Here is a 21,257-nt window from a genome sequence, read left to right on the forward strand (position 1 = left end):
CCTTACTCTTTGGCGAATGGAGAGCTTTTCAGAGGCTGTCAGCTACCATGCATGAATTGATGGGATAGGGAGTGTTGTTTTTCATTTCTTAGGCACTTTTTATAATTCTTTATTGGTTTCACCACGGAGGAGTTTTGCCATTGCTCAAAGCAGTTTTTGAAGGTCCTGTTTAGAAGTGGCTCTGCCACTCTTAGGAGGATGGGGCTCCTGCCACCGAGTGGTTTGTGTTATGAAACAGAAAATATGGAAAACAGTGTAAATAAACGGGGTGTCAACTTTAGACTAGTTGTCCAATCATATTATTCTGAAAGAAGACTTTCTTTGAGTTTTTCCTTGTCACTCTAATTAAGGGAGTAATCCCCATATTCAGATATTTTAGTCTGTTAAAAAAAGAATCCCCTATTTAGAGATGATGGGGGACAAATGGTTTCTGAGGATGAGGGGGCAGGGAAGAATGATAAAGGAAGGGCAAGCACTAATGCACATGCACTTGTGTGAACGCTAGTGCTTGGTGTTGAGTTAAATGGAGTGTACTTGACTTTTGCTTAAAAACAGAATTAATATATTTCATTTGTTTTCTTCCCAGATACTACATTAGTAATGAACATAAAGGAATGCCAGGCGGAAGAAATCTTTATAAGTAAGAGTTTTATCGAGTTGTTGACTTGACCTTTTAGCTAATGAACAATTTCTGGCTGTTGTGTTTTTATTTTTTATTTTATTTTTTGCCTATCCTAATATATTAAATTGGAACTACTATCGAATGCTTTTATTCCTCGATAAACCAACCCACATGTCAACAAAAGAGCATGACTTTATTAGATGCTTTGTGATATTTCCAGACAACGGGAGGTTTGAGGTTATTATGAATTAATCCATGCATTTTTTTCACATTTTAAAAGTTTCTGAGTATTGCTTTGGCATTCTGATATCTTTGAAACTAGAATACGGCATTATTCAACTCCTTCTTTCATTTTTCCTTTCATCAAGTACTTAACTTCCACCATTGGTTTTACAGAATCCAACTTAATTACCCCACAAAAGTGACGTGCCTTAGTTGTGAGCTGAATCCAGAAAGGTGTCAATACTACTCTGTATCATTTAGTAAAGAGGCGAAGTACTATCAGCTGAGATGTTCTGGTAAGTATGAACGAAAGACAGGGAGGGAGAGCAGAGGGTACCCCCAAAATCCCTCTTGAGTAGCTCCCTGCATCCCCTACCCTCTCTGGACAACCTTCTTACCACCCTCCTGGCTCAGTGTCTCCATCCCTGAAGGCTTCCCTTCAGTGCCCAGTTTCTGCCCTGCTCAGTTCTCTCCTATTGAATCTGAGTTCTTGATATCATATAAGTCCTATTCCCTTCACTCACGTATAAGTGGTGAGCTAACCATCTCTCCTTCCTCTTCTAACCAAGAGGCTTGCTTTAGACTGAAAGCACATCCCAGAGCTTATGTATGACAGAGGCACTTCATCCTTATACACATACATGTTGTGCATTTTTTTAACCCAAATTATAATTTTATGCACTTGCCCCTTGAAATGAGAAAAATGTATGTAGGTGGTGCCTGTGACTCAACCTGCTCACAGCTTCATCTTCTGTTGCTATTGTTATTATTGTTTTCTTTAATATAAGTGAAGAAATCTGGACAAGGAGAGACAATGTGATTTCACAGGTCACGCAGCTAATAAGAGGCCCAATGGGATTCAAACACAGGCCTCTGCTATTAACACTAAGCTAGATTACTTCTCAAAATGAGAGAAAAGGTCTGGATATTCTGAAAAAGAACTGTGAATCGCCAAAAAGAGGTCTTCAAACCATTTATCTGAGCCTTTTTTTTTACTGGCACATTTTCTTTAATATATTTTCTTTGTAGTTCTTTACTATGGCTGTTTCCAGTCACCATTTCTTGGGCACCTGTTTTATATATACTAGGCACTGTGCTCAAGTTTTGTATTCATGATCTTGTTGATCCTTTAAAAAGAAAACTCTATAATGCAGATATTATTATCCTCATTTTACATGTGAGGAGATTAAAGCATAAATATGCTGTCTTATGTCACAAAGCAGGAAAGCCAGGGATTCAAACCCAGGTCCCTATAATGCCTCCACTGTGGTTCTGATCAAATGTAAAAATTGATATCATGATCCAAATGTATCAAAATTAAATAGCTCACGAGATAGCTTTTTCTATACATTACCTTCCACTCTGCAACTACCACAGTTGGGATAAATAGTGAAGATCTGAGTGTGTGCGAAAAAACACTTTTCTCATGCCAGGAAGGAATTGCTTATCCAAGTCAGGCACAGTGCAGATGTGCCGCCTGGTCCAGGACTCCGCAGTGGGGGCAGCAGCGGGGGGGAAATCTGCCCTTTGGGGGCCGGGGAACCTGGCTCTGGAGCTCCACCCTAAGGGGGCGGGGCCTGAGAGAGGTTGTGGTACTCGCTGGACCTCGGTGTTAAGAGTTGGGAAGGATAGCGGCTCTCGTTGGGTCTGGATGGCTTAGTCCACAGATGAGGAAATTGGACTCAGACATAGCAATGTGCACAAGGCGCCCAGCAGGGTCAGAGGTGCATCTTCTGTTTCATTCTCCAGAGCCCTGTGCCTCTCCGGTAATACTTCTTACACTCAAATTGCGTTCATTTTAAGGAAAAGGAAAATCAGCTAACACTTAGTAAGCTTCTTATCCACTGTGATATTCATTCTATCAAAGCTAAGTGGTGTCAAAATTATATCAAAGTTAAATGGTAACAAACGCTATTTTTGAAAAGTATGTTATCTTTAAAAAAAACCAAAACTCTAAAATATATTTTTCCCCAATTATGTTAACAGGCCCTGGTCTGCCCCTCTATACTCTGCATAGCAACAGCAATGATAAAGGTACTTTCTCTTATTTCACCCCCGTTTGCTTTTCAGGAAAGCGTGTGTGAATAGAAGCAACATGTACTTAGCACAATGGGATTTTCTTTGGCTTTAGAGTGTCTTAACAATGACTTGAAAACAAGGCTTATAACCTGAAGTACGTGTAGTCCCATCAGTGAATCGCCCACTTGTTTGTTATTGCTTTGCACAATCCATATTCTTCGTGTTGTAACAAATGACTGCTGTCTCAATTATTTGTTTAGAACTGAGAGTCCTGGAAGACAATTCAGCTTTGGATAAAATGCTGCAGGATGTCCAGATGCCCTCAAAAAAACTGGACTTCATTTATTTGCACAAAACAAGTAAGTTAAATTTCTGTTGGAACATAACTTTTCATGGAAACACCAGTAAAAATATAACTAAATATAAGTTTATCTGACAATATGTATTTTATTTTATATGTAAATCTAATGTAAGGTTATTTTTCCATGAAATGCTCTGTCACAAGAACCACTAGTTTTACTTTTCTTTTAATTAAAAAATACAGTATGATTCTTTGTAACATATATTATTCTAAGAGGAAAATATTTGGAGAAAATGCATTATTGCTAGTTCAGTCTCATCTCATTAGTAACTCTATTCTACTATTAAGTATTAATTGTGTTTTTAACTTAATGATATCCTAATATATTTTACTTTTAACCCAAACAGATTTAAAATAACTTGTATAAAAAAATATGGTTGGCTATAAAATGTTGAAACTTCAGTCTCAGGACAGAAGTCTTGAATTTTCCCTAACCTCCTCCCCGTGATAGGCCCTGGCCTGGTGGCCTGATCATGGATTATGTTCAGGGACGACTAAGAACAAGGGGTTTCTTTGAGTAGGAAATCTTGTAATTTTATTGTTGTCGTTTTTGTTTGTTTGCTTGTCTTTTCTATTAAGGGCTAACAACTCATAGGGGAGGGGGAATCCATCAAGATTGATTTATTTTAGATTCTTTTTAAAATATAGGATAATAATGGAAGAAACTCAGGTCATCCAATTTTAAATGGCAGGAAAAGCACGGAGAGTAGAGGGTACTTTTGAAGAAGAGCTTAGAGCAGTGCTACTGAAACTGCAGGTGCTTATGGATCACCTGGGACCTTATTAACATGCATATTTGGAGCCAGCAAGTCAGGGTAGACCCAGGATTCTAAGTTTGTAATAAGCTCCTATGTGACGCCAATGCTGCTGGACCTTGAATCTGGCTTAGCTGGCAAGGGCTTAGAGTTCTGGAGACATTCCTGGAGAGCTATCTGGACCGTCTGGTACAGAAGGTGTTGAATATTAAGATGTGACATATTCAATATTAGGATGTGACACCCCCCGCCAAAGGAGAGACGGTGCATCTTCCAAAAGATAGGAAGTAAAACACTTCCAATCAACCAGTGCTGATTCAAACAAAGGGGAGATCAAGTGCTGACTTTGGCATATTTACTAAAAACATCATTATCAACTGATAGTTTGACATTCTACTCAAATATAATAAAGATGAAAACTTTTGTTCTCATAAGCACATTTAATCAGAAGGCATAAAATAACCAGCAAAATACAAATTGAAGAAAAATCTATCTACATAAAGATTTTACTCTTAAACTTTTAATTTTTCCTCAACTAAAATAATTATAATAAACAAAAAACAAAAGAAAGATAAACATAAGGAAGAACAGCTCTAGAGATAAGGATTTTTTTCCATACAGGTTAAATCTACTGAAGCTGGAAATAATCTTATTAAAATATGAAACAACTCTTTCTCTTTGTCTCTCTCTCGCTCCCTTTAAAAAAAAAGATTAGTCTAACTAATTAGCCTGAGTTTGGGAGCAAAGGTAACCGATTTATTATTTAGGAACAAATTTTATTAAACTGATGTTAAAGTTAAATCAAGCACAGAGAATTAAACAGACCTGCACAAGATCGTACAGAACAGTTTGCCCCACATAAACCTGATTTCATTCTGTGAAACACAGAGCTGAAAATGGGAACTCAGCTTTACGGTCTGGGATGGCAATAAGAATTACAAAAATGTTATTGAATCAGAATTTTAAGATAGAGTTAAGGCCAACTAAAAATCCTAAACATCTTCAAAGAAATTCAAGAAGAGGAAAACATTTTGGAGGGAAACTTAAAACATAAGCCATAAACAAACTAGATGAGTAGATCAGATGCCAAAGAACAGAATCATAAAAACGAAACATCAGCAATTCTAAGATGCCCTTTTATTTTACAAGGCACCAATGTATTTAATAGATCCATTAGAAACAACTTTATTGTTTTAACCTTAAACTAGTATTTTAACCTGAAAGAGAATATTTTTATATCTGAAAAACATGCTGAATCAAATCGGTTCATTTTCTTTTTCTATTCTAATTTAACAAACTGCTAAACTCTACATGTTATTTATCACTGACAAAGATAAGGAACCGAAATCATGTGCTAATAAGTGTTCTTAATTCACTAATTAACCTTTCTGTTTGTTTAGAATTCTGGTATCAGATGATCTTGCCTCCTCATTTTGATAAATCCAAGAAATATCCTCTGCTAATAGATGTGTAAGTATTCAAGATAAGGGAATAATTTAGAAGTTAACCATTGTACATCTTTTGCCCAGTGTAGCTTACTGAAAAACAGAGCCAAATGCATCCTTTCTTCCTGAATCATTGTAGAGCAATTTTAATATTTCTTCTTCCATTCTGCAATTGCAAATCCAAACCTGTGTTTTCTACCATCTTTCTAATGGAGAAGGTAGACACTCTTCTTCTATCATAATGGCATATGGAGTTTGTTTTGATTTTTTTTTCCCCCCTGAACTCCAAGGGAATTCCAAAGAGATTCTCAAGTCCCCATGTTCATCCTTACCTCATGGACATTTTAACAAGCAATAGATGGGTATTAACAGTCTTCACAGTTTCCTTATCTCCAAATTTGCCCAAACATCTCCCATTTGTAGCCTTTAATTCATCCCAATGTCAGGTTTCTCTTTCTTTAGTCCCTGAAATATGCCTGGTATTTTCCATTCCCTTTTTTGGTGAAGAGAAGATGTGATACAGGAAAGTATTCATTATAATCCAAACTTCTCCAAGTCCTAGAGAAAGTTCTGAAATCACAAGTCTTTGAGCAGTAAATAAGAGCTCATGTGAGGTCTAAATATGGCATCTTTGTAAAATATTTTTGATAATTACTAGGAACATATTTTACTTCAATATTTCCAAAATTGCCCTGACCTCACACAGAATACCACAATGTCACTCTTCCTGTCCCAACTTGCCTCATTTCCTTTATTCAAAATGAAACAAACCAATAAAAGTTCTGGGTGCCTGCTGCATGCCAGGTAATTTGCCTTATTTTGTCCACACAGCAAGCCGATGTGGTAAGTTCTGTTGGGCCCATTATACAGAAAGGAAAACTGAAAACTCAGGGATACTTTCCTGTTGCTACTAGCAAAAAAAAAAAAAAAGAAGGGATACAGATACTAGCATCAGACACAGCCTTGTTCCGCTGTGTTTACAGTTCCATGTAAACCAAACATAAAAGCTCAGAGAGAGAGAAAGAGGTATTTTAAACTTCCAGATATGCTATTTGATTCTCATTACACCTAATTTAGTCAAATATTGACTACAGTAGCACTCACTTGCTTTGGGCCTTAGCCCCAATACTAAACAACAAGGATCCTTTACCTTTAAAAAAGAGTGATATTTTGACACAAGCGTTTGTTAAAAAACAAAAAAGTGATATTTTTATATTCTTGGACTCCCCAGTAAGTAAGGACTAGATCTCCCCTTCATTAGGAAAGTTAAAAAAATATGGTAAATTTGGTGCCCATTCTTTTCAGTGACTTTCCTCTTCATTTTCATATATGTCTAAATCTTTGTTTTCTATTTTTAAAAATGACGTTGTTTAATCTTACAGGGTTAGGTAACTTGATACATAGTTAATATTAAGGGAAGCTATTATTCTACCAAATATAAGACCATTGAAAGGACCAAGGCATTTCACATGTTAAAAAATGTTTACTTGCCCAAGAAATTCATGAATGCCTTCTTCTTTTTAAAGATAGAATGTTGCAAAATCTAGTGTAAAATTAAAGTCATATAATATTTTGTTTAAAACTAAAGTTCTTTTGACTGCCATCCCTAAGGAAAGGGAGGAAAATGTTAGCAAAGCGGTCCAAGCAGGACTTGTCCAGTCCTGTGGAGGGAAGAGTGAGCAGATGAATAGGAGAGACAGTCTGGGGAGGGAAGACTTATTGGAGAAGATCTGGGTCCAGGAGTCCTGTAGATGGTGCAAAGATGATGTATTTACATGAGATCCAATGAGCTGTAGGGAGTGTCTCTTGATTAACAAATGAAAATGAGACGGCTTGATGGAGATTGTACACACAGCTGTGTATGGATAAGTTATAGCCTATATGAAGAATGCAGCTACGAGGGAGTTAAACTTGTTAATGAATAGAATGCCAAACAGTATACCCATCTTCCAATATAGTCTCTTTGTTTCTCCTCTGAAGTTTTAAGGAATGGTGTTCGTTCATACTTTGGCCCATTCGCAGTGCCTTGTGGAGCCTTAGTGAGCAGCACTGTCCTGGGCACTGAGGCACATGCGGCGCATATCCCACAGCAGCCAAAGTCCTTAAGGAAGTTCCAACCAAGGAAACTTGTAGTCTAGGAATGTTTGTAAGCTCAGTCAGAAAGATATATTCAAAGCTGTATTTATTGTCATCCTCATTGTTTTCTCATAACACAACTCCCCTATCCCAATTATTAGAATATTTACTTCTTTGATCTCCAAGATATATACGACTTAGAAACCGTTGGCCTGTGAAGTCTGTGTTTGATAACAGTTTTCAAAGATAAAACTGATGGGCCTCTTTGGAGGAAACACGTAGCCATTATAGTCATGTTGCCAAGTTTTAGAGGACCCATTGTGGACACCTCCGGGGGCTGGCACGATTTCAGGCTCATGAACAGGAAGACGTACACTTCCTGTCCACAGGGGATAGAAATGCAAGCACTCCTCATTTGATTCAGGAAAACCACAAAGGCTAACAGTTTGGGATTTTTCACAGATATGCAGGCCCCTGTAGTCAAAAAGCAGATGCTGTCTTCAGACTCAACTGGGCTACTTACCTTGCAAGCACAGAAAACATTATAGTAGCTAGCTTTGATGGCAGAGGAAGTGGTTACCAAGGAGATAAGATCATGCATGCAGTCAACAGAAGACTGGGAACAGTTGAAGTTGAAGATCAAATTGAAGCAACCAGGTGAGTGACTAGGAGATGAATTCAAACGTCATTTGATTTCTTTCTCCCTCCATTTATATTTTAAAGTTGTGAAGTGTAAAGAATTTAAAGTATCCTGGGATGAATCTTTCATTCTTGGGCTGGATTTTTAGTGAAGATATTATGTTTAGACTTAGAAAGAGAGCTGACCTATGTGCTACCACCTTCTAGGAACTGGGACTCAGAATTCATCAAACACAGGGACAAACCGAGGGATAAATGTACCCCTGAGTAAACATCTAACTAAACAAGCAAGCCAACCCTGTAGTCAAGGATAAGTAGAGGAGTTTGGTGTACATTTACCTTGGAGGAGGGTGACAGCTATGAAGTCCTAGGAGTGACTCCTACATTCTGCTGAGTGAGGGTTACTCCCTCAATTTGGGAAAATTGTGGAACACGACCATTGTCACTCACAACTATAAGGGCTTTGTTAAGGATGAATGACATCAGTTATGAGACTATAAATAGATGTGATATGGCTTAAGAAAGATTTTAGTCATGAATGATGGTTACCCTGGAATGCACATGCAACATGCAGTGTTTTACCTGCATTCTCATTGAAGCTGCACAGCAACCCTGAGAGGTGGGTGTTCATACCTTACACTTCAGGTAAAGAAATGGAGGCTCTTAGGTTAGGTAATTTGCCAAGACTGGTCAGGATTTGAAACTAGGTCTCCCTCCAACTTACATTCAATTGCATTCAACTGGTAAATGGGAAATGTAGTCTTTGAGTTTCTATAACCAACTGCATAGATGTCTGGAAAGCAAAGTAAGTCAGTGATTTTAAATAATGTTGTGAAACCATAAACTAGGAAATGGAGAAAAATTGTGAATGATTAAATGGACGGAGGAAAATGCCTTTAAAAAGAGGAACAACCAAAGAGGAGAGAAGATGACAATTTATTAAGTATCGCTAAGTCTGTTACATCAAAGTTAATGATTAGCTATTATCCTTGAAAGTAAAAAAAAAAAAAAGGTTAGAAAAGAGAGAGGATAAATTGGTTCAGGAGTGAGGCTTTGATATTTTACAAACACATTTTTATTTATCCAGATTGGTCCTCTGTGAGAGAGGGCATTATTTCCAGGTCTTCTCAAGTCTAAAATGATAGAATTGTGTTATCCACAATCTACAACTCCATTTAAAAAGTAATGAGTAGCTGCTTTTCAGCAACTAAAAGGAACTATACACAACAACACAGATGAATCTCGCAGACTGTTGAGTGAAAGAAGCCAGGAACAAAAGTGTATATCCTGCACGACCCAATTTATATGGGTACAAATTCAGGTGAAATTTTTATGGACTCCAATAAAAGGAAGACATTTCATTTTTTCTTTTTCCAAAGAGGGAAATGACACAGAGGCTTCTGGGTGATAGTAATGTCCTATATTTTGGTTCAAGGTATGCTCACTCTGTAAAGGTTTACCAGCTTGTACAGGCATGATTTGGTGCACATTTCTGTACATATGTGTTCTAAGTTTAAAAGGTTTGCGTGGAGAGGATAATGAGTTGAAAACTATTTACATTGAAGTTTTTCTAATATTGCTTAACTCAGGGCAGTCTAAGACATATCATCAATTGAAAACAAAGCTTTTTAAAGTCACATATAAGTCAATGCAAGGGTCCCCTTCCTCCCTTGACATTGCAAAGTTAAGGGCCCCATTTGCTAGATTTTTTTTTAAAGTAAACAAATTACCTTTTGATGTAAGGCTAAGATTAAGAAATATACGCAAAGAACCTTTTTCTCCTTTCTTTACCTGGATTCCAATCCTGAACACAATTTAATGACAAAAAGACTTCTTAATCCGTCAAGGAAAAATTGCTTCTTATTTAATAGTGCTGAGCTAACTAATCAACACCCATCATAAGGAGGGATGTATTTAGAGAATGATGTTTAAGTTCTCAGGTAGGGGGCCCAGAGACATTTCTAAGCCCTACCCAGATGTTCTACACACCTCTATACTTCTCCATTGCAGGGACAGCCTCTCTCAAACTGTAAAACATCTGGAGAGATTTAAATTCAATTATGTAAAGAAAAGTGCATCTGGGCTGCAAATTTTTATATAAAGCTGTGAAAAAAACAGCCAGGATTTGTTTTCTGTGAAGCACACACACACACACACACACACACACACACATTTTTTATGGACTCCAACACAAGTAAACCTTGTTCATCTGGCTCAAGTTAAAAAAGATAGACATCGATCTCAGGTGTTTATTTGATTGCTGGCAGCAATGAATCTTTGTTTCTAATAGAATGAAATAGAGAACAAATGGCAGGGTTTCTCACATTTGTGCAGTTATCTTAGTTTTCTATACACAGTGTGATACTAATTCGTGGACTTGTTCCATGTATTTTAGACAATTTTCAAAAATGGGATTTGTGGATGACAAACGGATTGCAATTTGGGGCTGGGTGAGTAGTTTGGCTGATGAATCTGTACACCTTCCTTAGTGAATATAACCCAGAGCAGGATCATTTACTTTTGTTTGTACATATTTGGAGGTGAAAATCACGTCAATCATTTCAATCTAAGAAGGTCCAATGTCTTAGATTTCTGGGCGATGAGTCCCCCCAGGCTTACACTTTTGTTTATTACAATGGGATAGGGAGGTGAGGAAGGGAGAAAAAGAATAAAGGAGAGAAAGAGGGATAAAGGAAAAGAAGGATAGAAGGAGAGAGGGAAGGAGGGAGACTTTTTCTCATGGGTCCAAGTCAGTAAAGATTTAGTGTTTATTGCTTTTTTGGTTTTGGGAGGTTTTATTTTGGTTTTGGTTTTGGTTCGTTTTTTGTCTTCAATTAGTACTACCCAGCAAATTTTCAATACTTTCCCCCTTACACCTACCAAGAAGAGGGACCAGGGCTCTGAAAGTGTAGTCTTTAGATACTACCCAACTAAGGCCAATTTAAACCTTCTCTACCATGCTTTCTATCTCAAAAGAGGCACAGTATATAAAGATGTGAGAAATGTGGAAACTGCGACTTGCTTACCATATGTCCTTAATTCCTTTACCTCCATAAAAATAACTGTATCCATTTCTTAGTCATATGGAGGGTATGTAACCTCAATGGTCCTGGGAGCAGGAAGTGGCGTGTTCAAGTGTGGAATAGCCGTGGCGCCCGTGTCAAAGTGGGAGTACTATGGTAAGTGATCACTCACAGGTACAGAGTTACTGAGTGTGAACCTTCACATTCCAATGACAAAACCATTCCTTTTTGAGTTTCAGTGTTTCTACAGTAAATAAACTGATTCATCTTAGAAGTACTTTATGGATACCTGTAATGAAACAGTCTCACTTATTCTGCCATTGTGAAATGTTAGACGGTAGTAAATGCTATCTACACGTTTAGTTACCAACCAATTTTGTTTTCTAAATGTCTTATCAACAAACTCAGTTTTCCACATTTTAAAACATCCCCAATGCTACAATTCTTTAGATAAACGCTTCCTTCTTTTTATTCTAACTTGAGTTTGAAGCTTCACATATTAGAACAAGAAGAGAAGTATGTATCTCTTTCCCTTCAGGTAAAAGTCAAATATAAGTAGGACTTTGGGTGGAAAGAAGAGACTAGGGCAGGGGAATTCCTGGGGGTTTTGTTTGCACTGTCTCTGAGTAGGTGAAAGCCACTCTAGAATATCCTGTTCACTGCTGAGAAAGTATTGCTCTATCATACACATGTAAGGTATAATTCCCAAGTGGGAGCAGGTAAGCAGTGAAACACTAGGTAGGGGGGAAGAGCCAGAGGTGGTGAGAAGGTGAATTACTTTCCTGTATCTTTTCCTACCCCATCTCAAGTCCTTTATTCAGTATAAGGATAGAATCATTCATAATGAATATGCTCATTAAATATTTAATGTCCTAATATATCGCAGTACCAGTCCTGTGGAAAACTCTTCTTTAAAGCCTCTCCAAGTCAAGAGAAGCCAATGTATAAAAGAGACCACACCGTCTTTTAGTTTCAAAAAAAATTGGAGAACATAGTTAGGATTGATCCTCACACAATAGATTTGCTTTCAGGTAATTCTTTCCTGCTTAATATTAATTGTTCTATTGGAAGCCTTGTTTTTGGAGACCTCTGGTGGTCAATAAAATAGAAACAACCTTTGTGAGTTTGGAACTACATAATGGTAAGAAGAGAACGTTATTAAACATATATGGACCAACCTAACACTTGGGAACTTTCTAGAATTCTTATATATGTGCAAATTTGAACAATATTACTCAAAAATCCAATTGAAGGAGGACATAAGTGGTATTGCAAGACGTACTTCTTCTAAAAGTTTACAACCACAACACTAAGCATTTTTTAAATAGTATTTTTAAAATTTGAGACCTTCTTACACATGTAAACCTGGTTAGCATCATAAGAAAGGGGTATTATGTTCTAGGACAAGAAGAATTGTAGCTGTTTGGGGAAATTTTTATTTTGCCCTTAAAAGCTATTCCCCCCCACCCCCTCCATTAAATGTATAACCTAAGTTATTCATATTTAAATGTTAAAAGATGAGCATTTTAGGAAAATCTTATATTTTAAAAGTGTACTTTAAGATACTATATTTTATATATTAGTGTCCTCTAGATATGTAAAATTGCTTGTAGTCTGTATTCACTTTAATCAAAATGATAAAATATTGCTGTTACTCATTTTGGAGGAAAATATTTTGATTTCCATAGGAAAAGCATGAGCAATACACATGGAACAACTAACATTAGTTATCAATGTAGTTTTTAATCTCCAATTCCAGTCATTCACAAAGGGTTAGTTAGGATGTTGTTTAAGCTTGTTGTTTTGATGATATATTTTTCTAAATAATTAATTAAATCAATATTGAAATACTGGTACAATTATAGTGAAATTCAAGCCATTAACCTATGTAGCACAATGGAAACATGTTATACTTATTTATTTACTGTAACCTGGTCATGTTTCAAAAACAGTTATTTCAGATTTTTAAAGTTATATTGGAATTCAGCCACAGTAAATTTTCTCACTGATATTTTAGGAAATACATACACACACACACACACACACACATATATATATATATATATATACACACACACATACATTTGATACATGATTTAATTTTTTTAAATTAGGTCAAAAATATGTTTAAATAACCAAACCAACAATGCATATGTTTTTCTGCCATATCTATAGATAAAACAGCTTATGTCACTTCAGCACAGATACTAATGTAATCTGTTTCTCAATACTCAATAGTTATAACATCAGAATTGAGGCCTCTCCACAAAATGAGAGAAAACAGATGTTTAACTTGCATTATGATGGAGTAGCTGAGACGTTATAGGGTTTTACAGCAAATAAATGATAACTGATTTCTTTCCTTTTGATCTGTCTCCCCTCCACCAAAAACAATATATGATTTAAGTAAGCAACTAGTAATCGAAAATTATGAGGAGTTTCCAGTAGGGAAGAGAGTATCCTAAAGTAAAGCATATACTGACTGATGTCAGGACCAAGAAATTCAAGACAATTGAGACATTACCTGACTTGCTAATCAAGATCTTTGAGAGGGTCAGAAGATAATGTAGAGTCCTTATCACTTAGCACTTCCCATTTGACTTTTCTGCAGGCAGGTTGTTGATTGGGTTTTAGATCACCTGGTTTGGTCTCCCTCTGCCCTCACAGGAAGGGCTGAAGGGAATGGGCTATAGGGCTGAGTATGGAAAGGCAGGAGTCTGGCTGCTTTAAAAAGCCAAGTAGAGACGATCTGGAGGAGATATTCTGAGGGTAACACTATAGACCTTTGCACAAGTAAAGAATATGAAAGCATATAAAGTAACCCAAAAAAAAGGGAAAAAAGTTTTTATTGTATGAATTAAGTTTTTTTCTTTTCTCCATCACAGACTCAGTGTACACAGAACGTTACATGGGTCTTCCAATTCCAGAAGACAACCTTGACCATTACAGGGTAAGAGATGGTGAACTAGATCCATTTTATAACCTATTTATAAGCGGTATAAGAACATTTTTAAGTGGATCTATTCCAGAAAATATATATTTTTTAAATTTCCAATGAAATTCTTGTTAAAAAGAAATAACACAGGTGGTTTAGAGATACTCCAATAGCTTCCCGTACTATATTCTGCGTAATTACAGCCTTTATCGTATGCTATATAGGTCACAATATGCGTTCATTTGGAAATACAAAGCAACACCAGATAATTACTTTAATTATAAAAGTTTCAGTTCAGAAAACATGTCAAATTCAACGTATTCCTTTAGAGCCCAGAAGACTCTCTAAACCTTTAACTACATATTAAAATTTCTTATGGTATTATCATAATTAAGTTGTATGTACAAGCCTATAATTTTCTTATTCATAGCCAAATATGTACAGTTTTTTTCACACAAGATTTGAGTAAAGCAGGTGAGGTGTAGGTACGGGAGGGTAATACTCTGAAAAGCCCTTGAACCCAAGTTACTGAATAGCATCCATGGGCTGGTTGCCTGATGGAAGAGTCAGTGGGCAGGTTGCTGTGCAGATGGGCTATAGCATCTGAAATATGGTCTGGGTGTAGCCATCATTGGCGGCCCCCGTGTGCTAGTGTGGGTGCCACCGCAAAGCCAGGGTCCTCTCTTTGGTGGCAGCCTGCTGCAGCTGGAAGTGTCAGCCAAAGTACTAGGGATCCTTCCAACACATTGCCCCCCAGCCAGAAAAAAAAACAACTTTCCTGATTCTGTCATGTAAATTGAAAACCCTGAAACTTACAGATGACAAGGTCAATCATCCGATGTTTACATTCTCCGGAGGATATTCAAAACTCCTCCCAGGATAAAAAAAAAAACAATAACCCATACAATTTAAGACCACAATTCCTCCACATCTGGGCCACAGCTCTCAATGCTTGGGCCTCCTATTCATACATCGCTCTGAGCCATATTTGTACATTTTTGTAAGATGTCATCATTATTATGGGTTCTGAAGCCATTTGATCAAAGCACAAGAAAATGCAAATAAAATTTCTAATTTTGCAAGATACGTACAGACAGTTTAGTTTTACCTCTTCCTTTCAGTTTTATTTAGCAAGGCTTGTGGGGGAGGGGCGGGGAGGTGTATGCGTGTGTTTGTGCCTGGGTGTGTGTGTGTTTTCCAGTCAAGATAGAAAAGTAACAACCTGTAAAGTGTGATGTACCAATCATCTTCCACTACCAAGCAGTCCCGTAATCCGGTTGCCCTTATTTCTGCTGAGCGTCCCACATGATACTTTGGACTCAGTTTTTCCCATTCTTTCTCCTCCACATCCAATAAGCTGCTTTAGACATCCTTTGCCTGCTCCATAACCACATTGCTGCTGTCACATGACTACCTCCTTCTACAACAGTAACCCCATGGGTCCCCCCTTAGCTTATCTTTCTACACTCCAGCCTGTACCACACAGAGGTGTGAGGTTAAGCCTCACCCGTAACACTTTCATGGACTTTTCCTGTGCACTCAACTAGTCCAGCCCTCATTCTTTAACCAGGTGTTCAACACCTTTCTTAGAATGGCCCAGTTTACCTGGAATGTTCACTGAATATTTCTGGGTCTTTCCCTTTTGTGCCTTTGTCCTCTGTTCCTCGACCTGGAATGTCATTCCCCCTCTGTCTTCATCCACTAGGAAACGTGTCCTGCTCACCCAGAGGACTAGCATTCTCTCTTGACTCCCATGACATTTTCCTTGTATATCTTTTTTTTTTTTTGCGGTACGCGGGCCTCTCACTGTTGTGGCCTCCCCCGTTGCGGAGCACAGGCTCCGGACGCGCAGGCTCAGCGGCCATGGCTCACGGCCCCAGCCGCTCCGCGGCATGTGGGATCCTCCCGGACGGGGGCACGAACCCGTGTCCCCTGCATCGGCAGGTGGACCCTCAACCACTGTGCCACCAGGGAAGCCCCTCCTTGTATATCTTTAATCCTCAATTTATCCATTTTGGACCATTGTTAGTTTGTACTCCTTTTTCCCCTCTGCAGTATTATTAGTCATTCAAGGCTTTGCTCAACATTGTATTCTTTGGATCACCCAGTATGAAATAGAAACCTTAAAACCTTTTTTGAGTTAATTTTAAAACTTTTTGAAGGGAAACATTGTTGTAAAAATTATATGTCTCCATCATTTCTCTCATTTTACAGCTGGAATTTTCTTGCTAGTGACCCGACCAGGATCCCTCCTGTGGTGTGCCATATTTGGGACATGGCTAAAGGGTGTTGTCAAATATCCTAAAGTACTAAAAACTCCCAAAAACATCAGAGATGTACTGCCCAGGACCCTCATCCTGACTCTAGAACCTGGTGGATGATGAGTCAAAAGTTCATTTTAAAAATCCCATTTTGAAAGCCTTTGAACCTAGAAGTACAGGGTCAAGTCTAAACCTTGACATCCAAGGAAGTCCGTAGCACCTACCCTACTGCACTTCAAGGACATCAGCCAACAGGGTGTTTCCTCTTCAACCAGCCCTCCCCGTAGAGGATAATTCGTTTTAATCTCCCATGTCAACCTGTACCTTTTTCCAGATTTTCCCATAGGCTTTTCCTTCCCACACCCATCCCCCTCTTCTCCAACTCTACCCACCACTGAGGTGGCCATTTTCATCTCTCCCCTTAGATGGTCTCTGCCTGAGGTAGTCATGTAAATAGAAATCTCTTCCTCCTACCGATGGCAATACACGAACGCTGGGAGCACAAAGTCACTGTCTCACTTCACTGCACAGATGGCACCCGAGGACTGTTTAATCCTTCCACGCCAGAAGTCGGGTTTTCTTGGCACAAAATTCATTGCTGGCAATGGACACATTAAAACTGCCAGTACCAGAGAGCTAAAGGTTCCCAATGTGTTACTCAGAGGAATTATTTGGGTGGGTGACAGTTAAGGTGGGTAGGAGAAAGTAAGGCAAATGCGTTCACTGTATTGTTTCTGCCCTGTAAGTTGCATCCTCAGAAAGTGGAGAACTGAATCTAAGTACCTATATTTGGTGCACAGCAGGCTTTAGAGGAAAGCTGCCTTCCTTTGTTTTTTAAATTAGCCTGTGCTTTTGTCTCTGGCAGGAACACATTCAAAGATTCTATTTTCCTCCAAGGCCCCAGCTGCCCCTCTGGACCCCTGTCTTCTTTTACTTCTCTTTCCCAGGTTGTTTTTATTTCCTCCCTTTCTCTCTCCTTCTCTCCCTCCCTCCTTCTGCCCTCTTGGAAAAGACAAAGGAGACAATTCCTTACTGGCTTTCGCTGCTCTGTGCATTTCCGTAGGTCAGGAGGAAATAGTTTGAAAATGAGTCCCAGGTAGTCTAAACTATTGACTTTCTCCAGCACATCCAGGATAGGAATGATCGAAGTGTGTAATAAGCAAGGTCCTGTGATCGTTGTACACCTTTTCAGCTATAGAATCATTATCAGTAGCCAGAATTACAGCCTTTGGAAGAGAACGTAATTTTTAATAAAATTCAAATGAGGAGAGGATTCATTTTTAAGTCATTGATGACCCAGATTTGAAAGAATTTAGACAAGCACACCAAGAGAAGCACATTTTGTGAAATAAAGGTCCTACTTACTATTTAGGAAAGGAAGTTGAAGGAACCATTTATATATGCAAATGGAACAGGCAGGGATGTCATGTATAGTTGTTCAGCTTGTGCACTGCTGGAAGCTAGTCTATGCTTCGTTCTCTAAGGCGTGCACCTCTGGGGCCGCATCCAACCGGAGGGAGTGCCTTTTCTTATTCACACAAAGCTGCCATATAAATTAGGAGACCCTGGGACTAAGGCTTGGACACAATGCAATGACACAAACAGTGACTCCATACGACCCTTTTTGTAGATAGTCACCTACCCACTGCCGAGTGGCAGGGTAGGAGCATGTTTAAAGGATACCAGGGACTCAAAGAGGAAGGAAGCTGTTCATCTCCCTGAAACTCCGAGAAGCTGGTCCCAGAAGCTCTAAGTAGGCAGGCAGAGTGGAGGGATGACAGTGTAGCTAATAAGCAGTATAAGCAGACTCGCTGCCATGAGTCTCAGTCCGAGTCTCAGTCCACAGCCGACAGAAATGGCGACAGATTTGAGCAAAAGAATCAGATAGACAATGAGACAACCCTCACCCCCAATAGCGATAAGCAGATAGCAACCGTGGTCCCACCTCGAGGAGTGGGTTCCTGACTAACATTGATGAATGGTCTCTCCATGGTCAATCACAGGTCTTTTAGTCAAACCTGTAAAAAAAAATATTAACACCTGGTAGACTTTCATTCACCCATTCGAGGTGCCTGGTGTTTTAGTTGTTCAGAAGTTGATTACCTTGTTGGTGAGACAAAACATACAGGCAAAATTTTTGAAGAGAAATAAAAGAGTAGTAATAGGGTTTCCCTGGTGGCGCAGTGGTTGAGAATCTGCCTGCCAATGCAGGGGACATGGGTTCAAGCCCTGCTCTGGGAAGATCCCACATGCCGTGGAGCAACTGGGCCTGTGAGCCACAACTACTGAGCCTGCGCGTCTGGAGCCTGTGCTCCGCAAGAGAGGCCACAACAGTGAGAGGCCCGCACACCGCGATGAAGAGTGGCCCCCACTTGCCGCAACCAGAGAAAGCCCTCGCACAGAAACGAAGACCAAACACAGCCAAAAAATTAATAATAATAAATAAATTTAAAAAAAAAAACAAAAGAGAGTAGTAATAAAGCATGAACTTGAACATGACAAAGTGCCCAGTATGTATGGAAAAGACTAGTAGTTCCAAATTGTGACTCTGGAGCCCCAGGAATTCTGTGCCTTCTGAGCATGTAGGGAGGGAAGGGAAGTGGCTGAGAAGTTAGGGTTTCACCTCCCCCCACTCCTCTCAACCGGGGGGGGATCTGGTTTCATTTATTTCATTCATTTTTTTAATTCACTTAGTAAGTGGTTGCTTCTATGGCCAGACACTGTTCTAAGCTCTTTCCATGGGTTATTAGGTTCAGTTCTCCCTCAGATTCTCTGAGATAAGTGCTCTAATTATCTCCATTTTATTGACCCAGAAACGGAGGCACAAAAAGTTATATAAGATGTAGCTACTGAGGGGTAGGAAAGGGAGAGGGCACTTATCTGGAGCCAGTTAAGGAAGACTTCTGGGAGATGCAGGGAAATAGCGTAGGTGCTCTCCACAGGCTGCCAGAGGGACCGACAAGGCAGGGGAGCACAGTAGACACACGAGTGGCAGCAAGCAGAGCTGGTTTTCTGGGGATCTGTGAAGCAGGTTGGGTGAACCGAGGGATAACACAGAGCAGGGATGTGGGAGGAGCAGGCCACATGGTGGCTAATAAGGCAGGATGGGAGACCAGGGAGGGAATGGACTTCCAGAGAGCAGCGTCAGATCAAGGGCAAGAGAAACGGGGCCCAAGTCCTGAGCCTCGTTGCCAGGAGAAGAGGGCAGCCTGGAACACACAGAAGGGACTGATTTAACTTGTAGAGGAGATTTATTTTGCATTTTGCTCAGAATTTGATAGGCTTTTGGCAAGTGTATGAAACAGTCATAGATTTGGCAGTCTTCTGCTAGCAGATTTGAAATGTTCAATCCTTAAGAACTGCTGCATCGTTAGGTTATGCAAAACAGGGTGCAATTTTGTAAATATGCCATCTTGTACTGATTTGACATTTGTTCTATTATCCTAGAATATGCCAAAGGGAGAGAGACCTTCAGATTTAAGCCAAACCTTAACTTGTTTGTTGAGTGCTGATAAAATGTTGACTGCTGTGTGATCTTTAAAGAAGCCAGTGTTGCTGGGTGAGGCCTGAGGTAGGGCCCCCTGTAGGCGGATGGGAGCTCTTTCCTTGGCATCTCACCTGTACAGTTGTTTGATGGATACGGACAAGTAAAACATCTGATGTGGTGGGTTGAATTAATTTTTCCTTAAAAATTTTCTGTGGCCTCTGTTGTGGCATTAATGGTGCTTCCCCAAACAGCCTCACTTAATATTATTTACGAGGCTTCGGTCACAAGTGGAAGAATGCACAGAGCGAGTCAGTACACTCGGGGTACTGTCTCACTGAAGTAATAGGGTGTCCATTACACCTGTGGCTGTTTGCTTTCTCTACCAGAGCTTGGAAATGACAGTGCGTTGTTTGGCTGCGAAGTGAAGGGACACTAGAATATGATGTTAAGAGGCACGGACTTTTGAGTTTGACCTGTGCTAAAATTCTGTTTCCACCACCTATTAGCTAGGAGAGGTTACTAAACCTCTCTGAACCTCTGTTTCCTCATCTGAGTAATGGGGAGAATCAGAGCTACCTCATGGGATTATTGAAAGGATTAAACGAGACACCTATGCCTGCCATGAAATAAGCTTACAAAAACATGGAGGCTGCCACCATTATTCTCAGGAAGCAAATTGTCCGTATGGTTCCTGGATGGCGCAAGGGGTAGCTTAGAAATTGTCAGACCTTCTGTTTCTCACAGTACTTCCCCACTCTTATCAGCTCTCTCTTTTATTTCAAAAATACAAAGATTTATTTGCTGGAAGGTAACTGAGGAACCAGCACGATCCAATGAGCAGCTACAGATGGTTCTTCTTGGGGCTTGAAGGAAAAGCTCCTCGCAGAGATGCCGTGGATCAGCGCTGCCACTGGACCCATCCTTCCCACTTCACTTTGCCAGGCTGTTGCTGGCAGCGGGGCTCTCCGGAAGTTTCTAGCCTCGGGAGAGTGCCAACTGCACCACCATTGCATCCTTGCCCATTTATCACTCTAAACTTCCTTTTTAGGAGCTGGTGACAGACTATTCGGCTTCTAACTTAGTCATCCATTTCCTTTTTTACTTCTGTTTCCATCGATAGGCAAATGGGGATTATCCTGTTTTGGTGGGTTGAAATAGCACAATTGAATTATTTCTGGTCATTAATTCTCCCTTAACGTAGTGCATGCATTTCTTTCACTGACTTTGGCTGTCTTTCATGGGTTAAAGTGTGCCGGACTGTCAAGAGTCTCTCTCTATTGAGAAGCCAGGATGCTCAGTCTAGTAGGGAATGATCGGTGGTTCCAGAGGCAAGGTGACACAGCTGCATCTTTCTAGGAGGGCAAAATGTTCTCAGGAGCCTGCGAGCCCTGAAATGGGTGCGTGCCTGAGGC

General features: G+C 39.5%; 1 protein-coding gene across 10 annotated transcripts in view; it reads left to right on the forward strand.

Moving 5' to 3' along the window:
• Positions 1-21,257, forward strand: part of DPP4 (dipeptidyl peptidase 4) — a 77,212-nt gene that overhangs the window by 49,542 nt on the left and 6,413 nt on the right. For 9 of the 10 annotated variants that reach the window (XM_089916762.1, XM_089916760.1, XM_022569882.3 and 6 more), the window contains 9 exons: positions 587-640; positions 1,019-1,140; positions 2,831-2,878; positions 3,124-3,222; positions 5,380-5,449; positions 7,963-8,157; positions 10,535-10,589; positions 11,219-11,318; positions 14,048-14,112. In XM_089916762.1, coding sequence (XP_089772888.1) covers positions 587-640; positions 1,019-1,140; positions 2,831-2,878; positions 3,124-3,222; positions 5,380-5,449; positions 7,963-8,157; positions 10,535-10,589; positions 11,219-11,318; positions 14,048-14,112 — 808 coding nt within the window. Of the gene's footprint in view, positions 1-586; positions 641-1,018; positions 1,141-2,830; positions 2,879-3,123; positions 3,223-5,379; positions 5,450-7,962; positions 8,158-10,534; positions 10,590-11,218; positions 11,319-14,047; positions 14,113-21,257 lie in introns of those variants that run through there. The other variant, XR_016394144.1, reaches the window with a different exon arrangement.

This window comes from Delphinapterus leucas, chromosome 8 (genome assembly GCF_059928025.1).
Source record: "Delphinapterus leucas isolate spDelLeu-1000000601 "Yukka" chromosome 8, BTC_Dleu_Yukka2, whole genome shotgun sequence".
NCBI classification, from domain to species: Eukaryota; Metazoa; Chordata; class Mammalia; order Artiodactyla; family Monodontidae; genus Delphinapterus; species Delphinapterus leucas.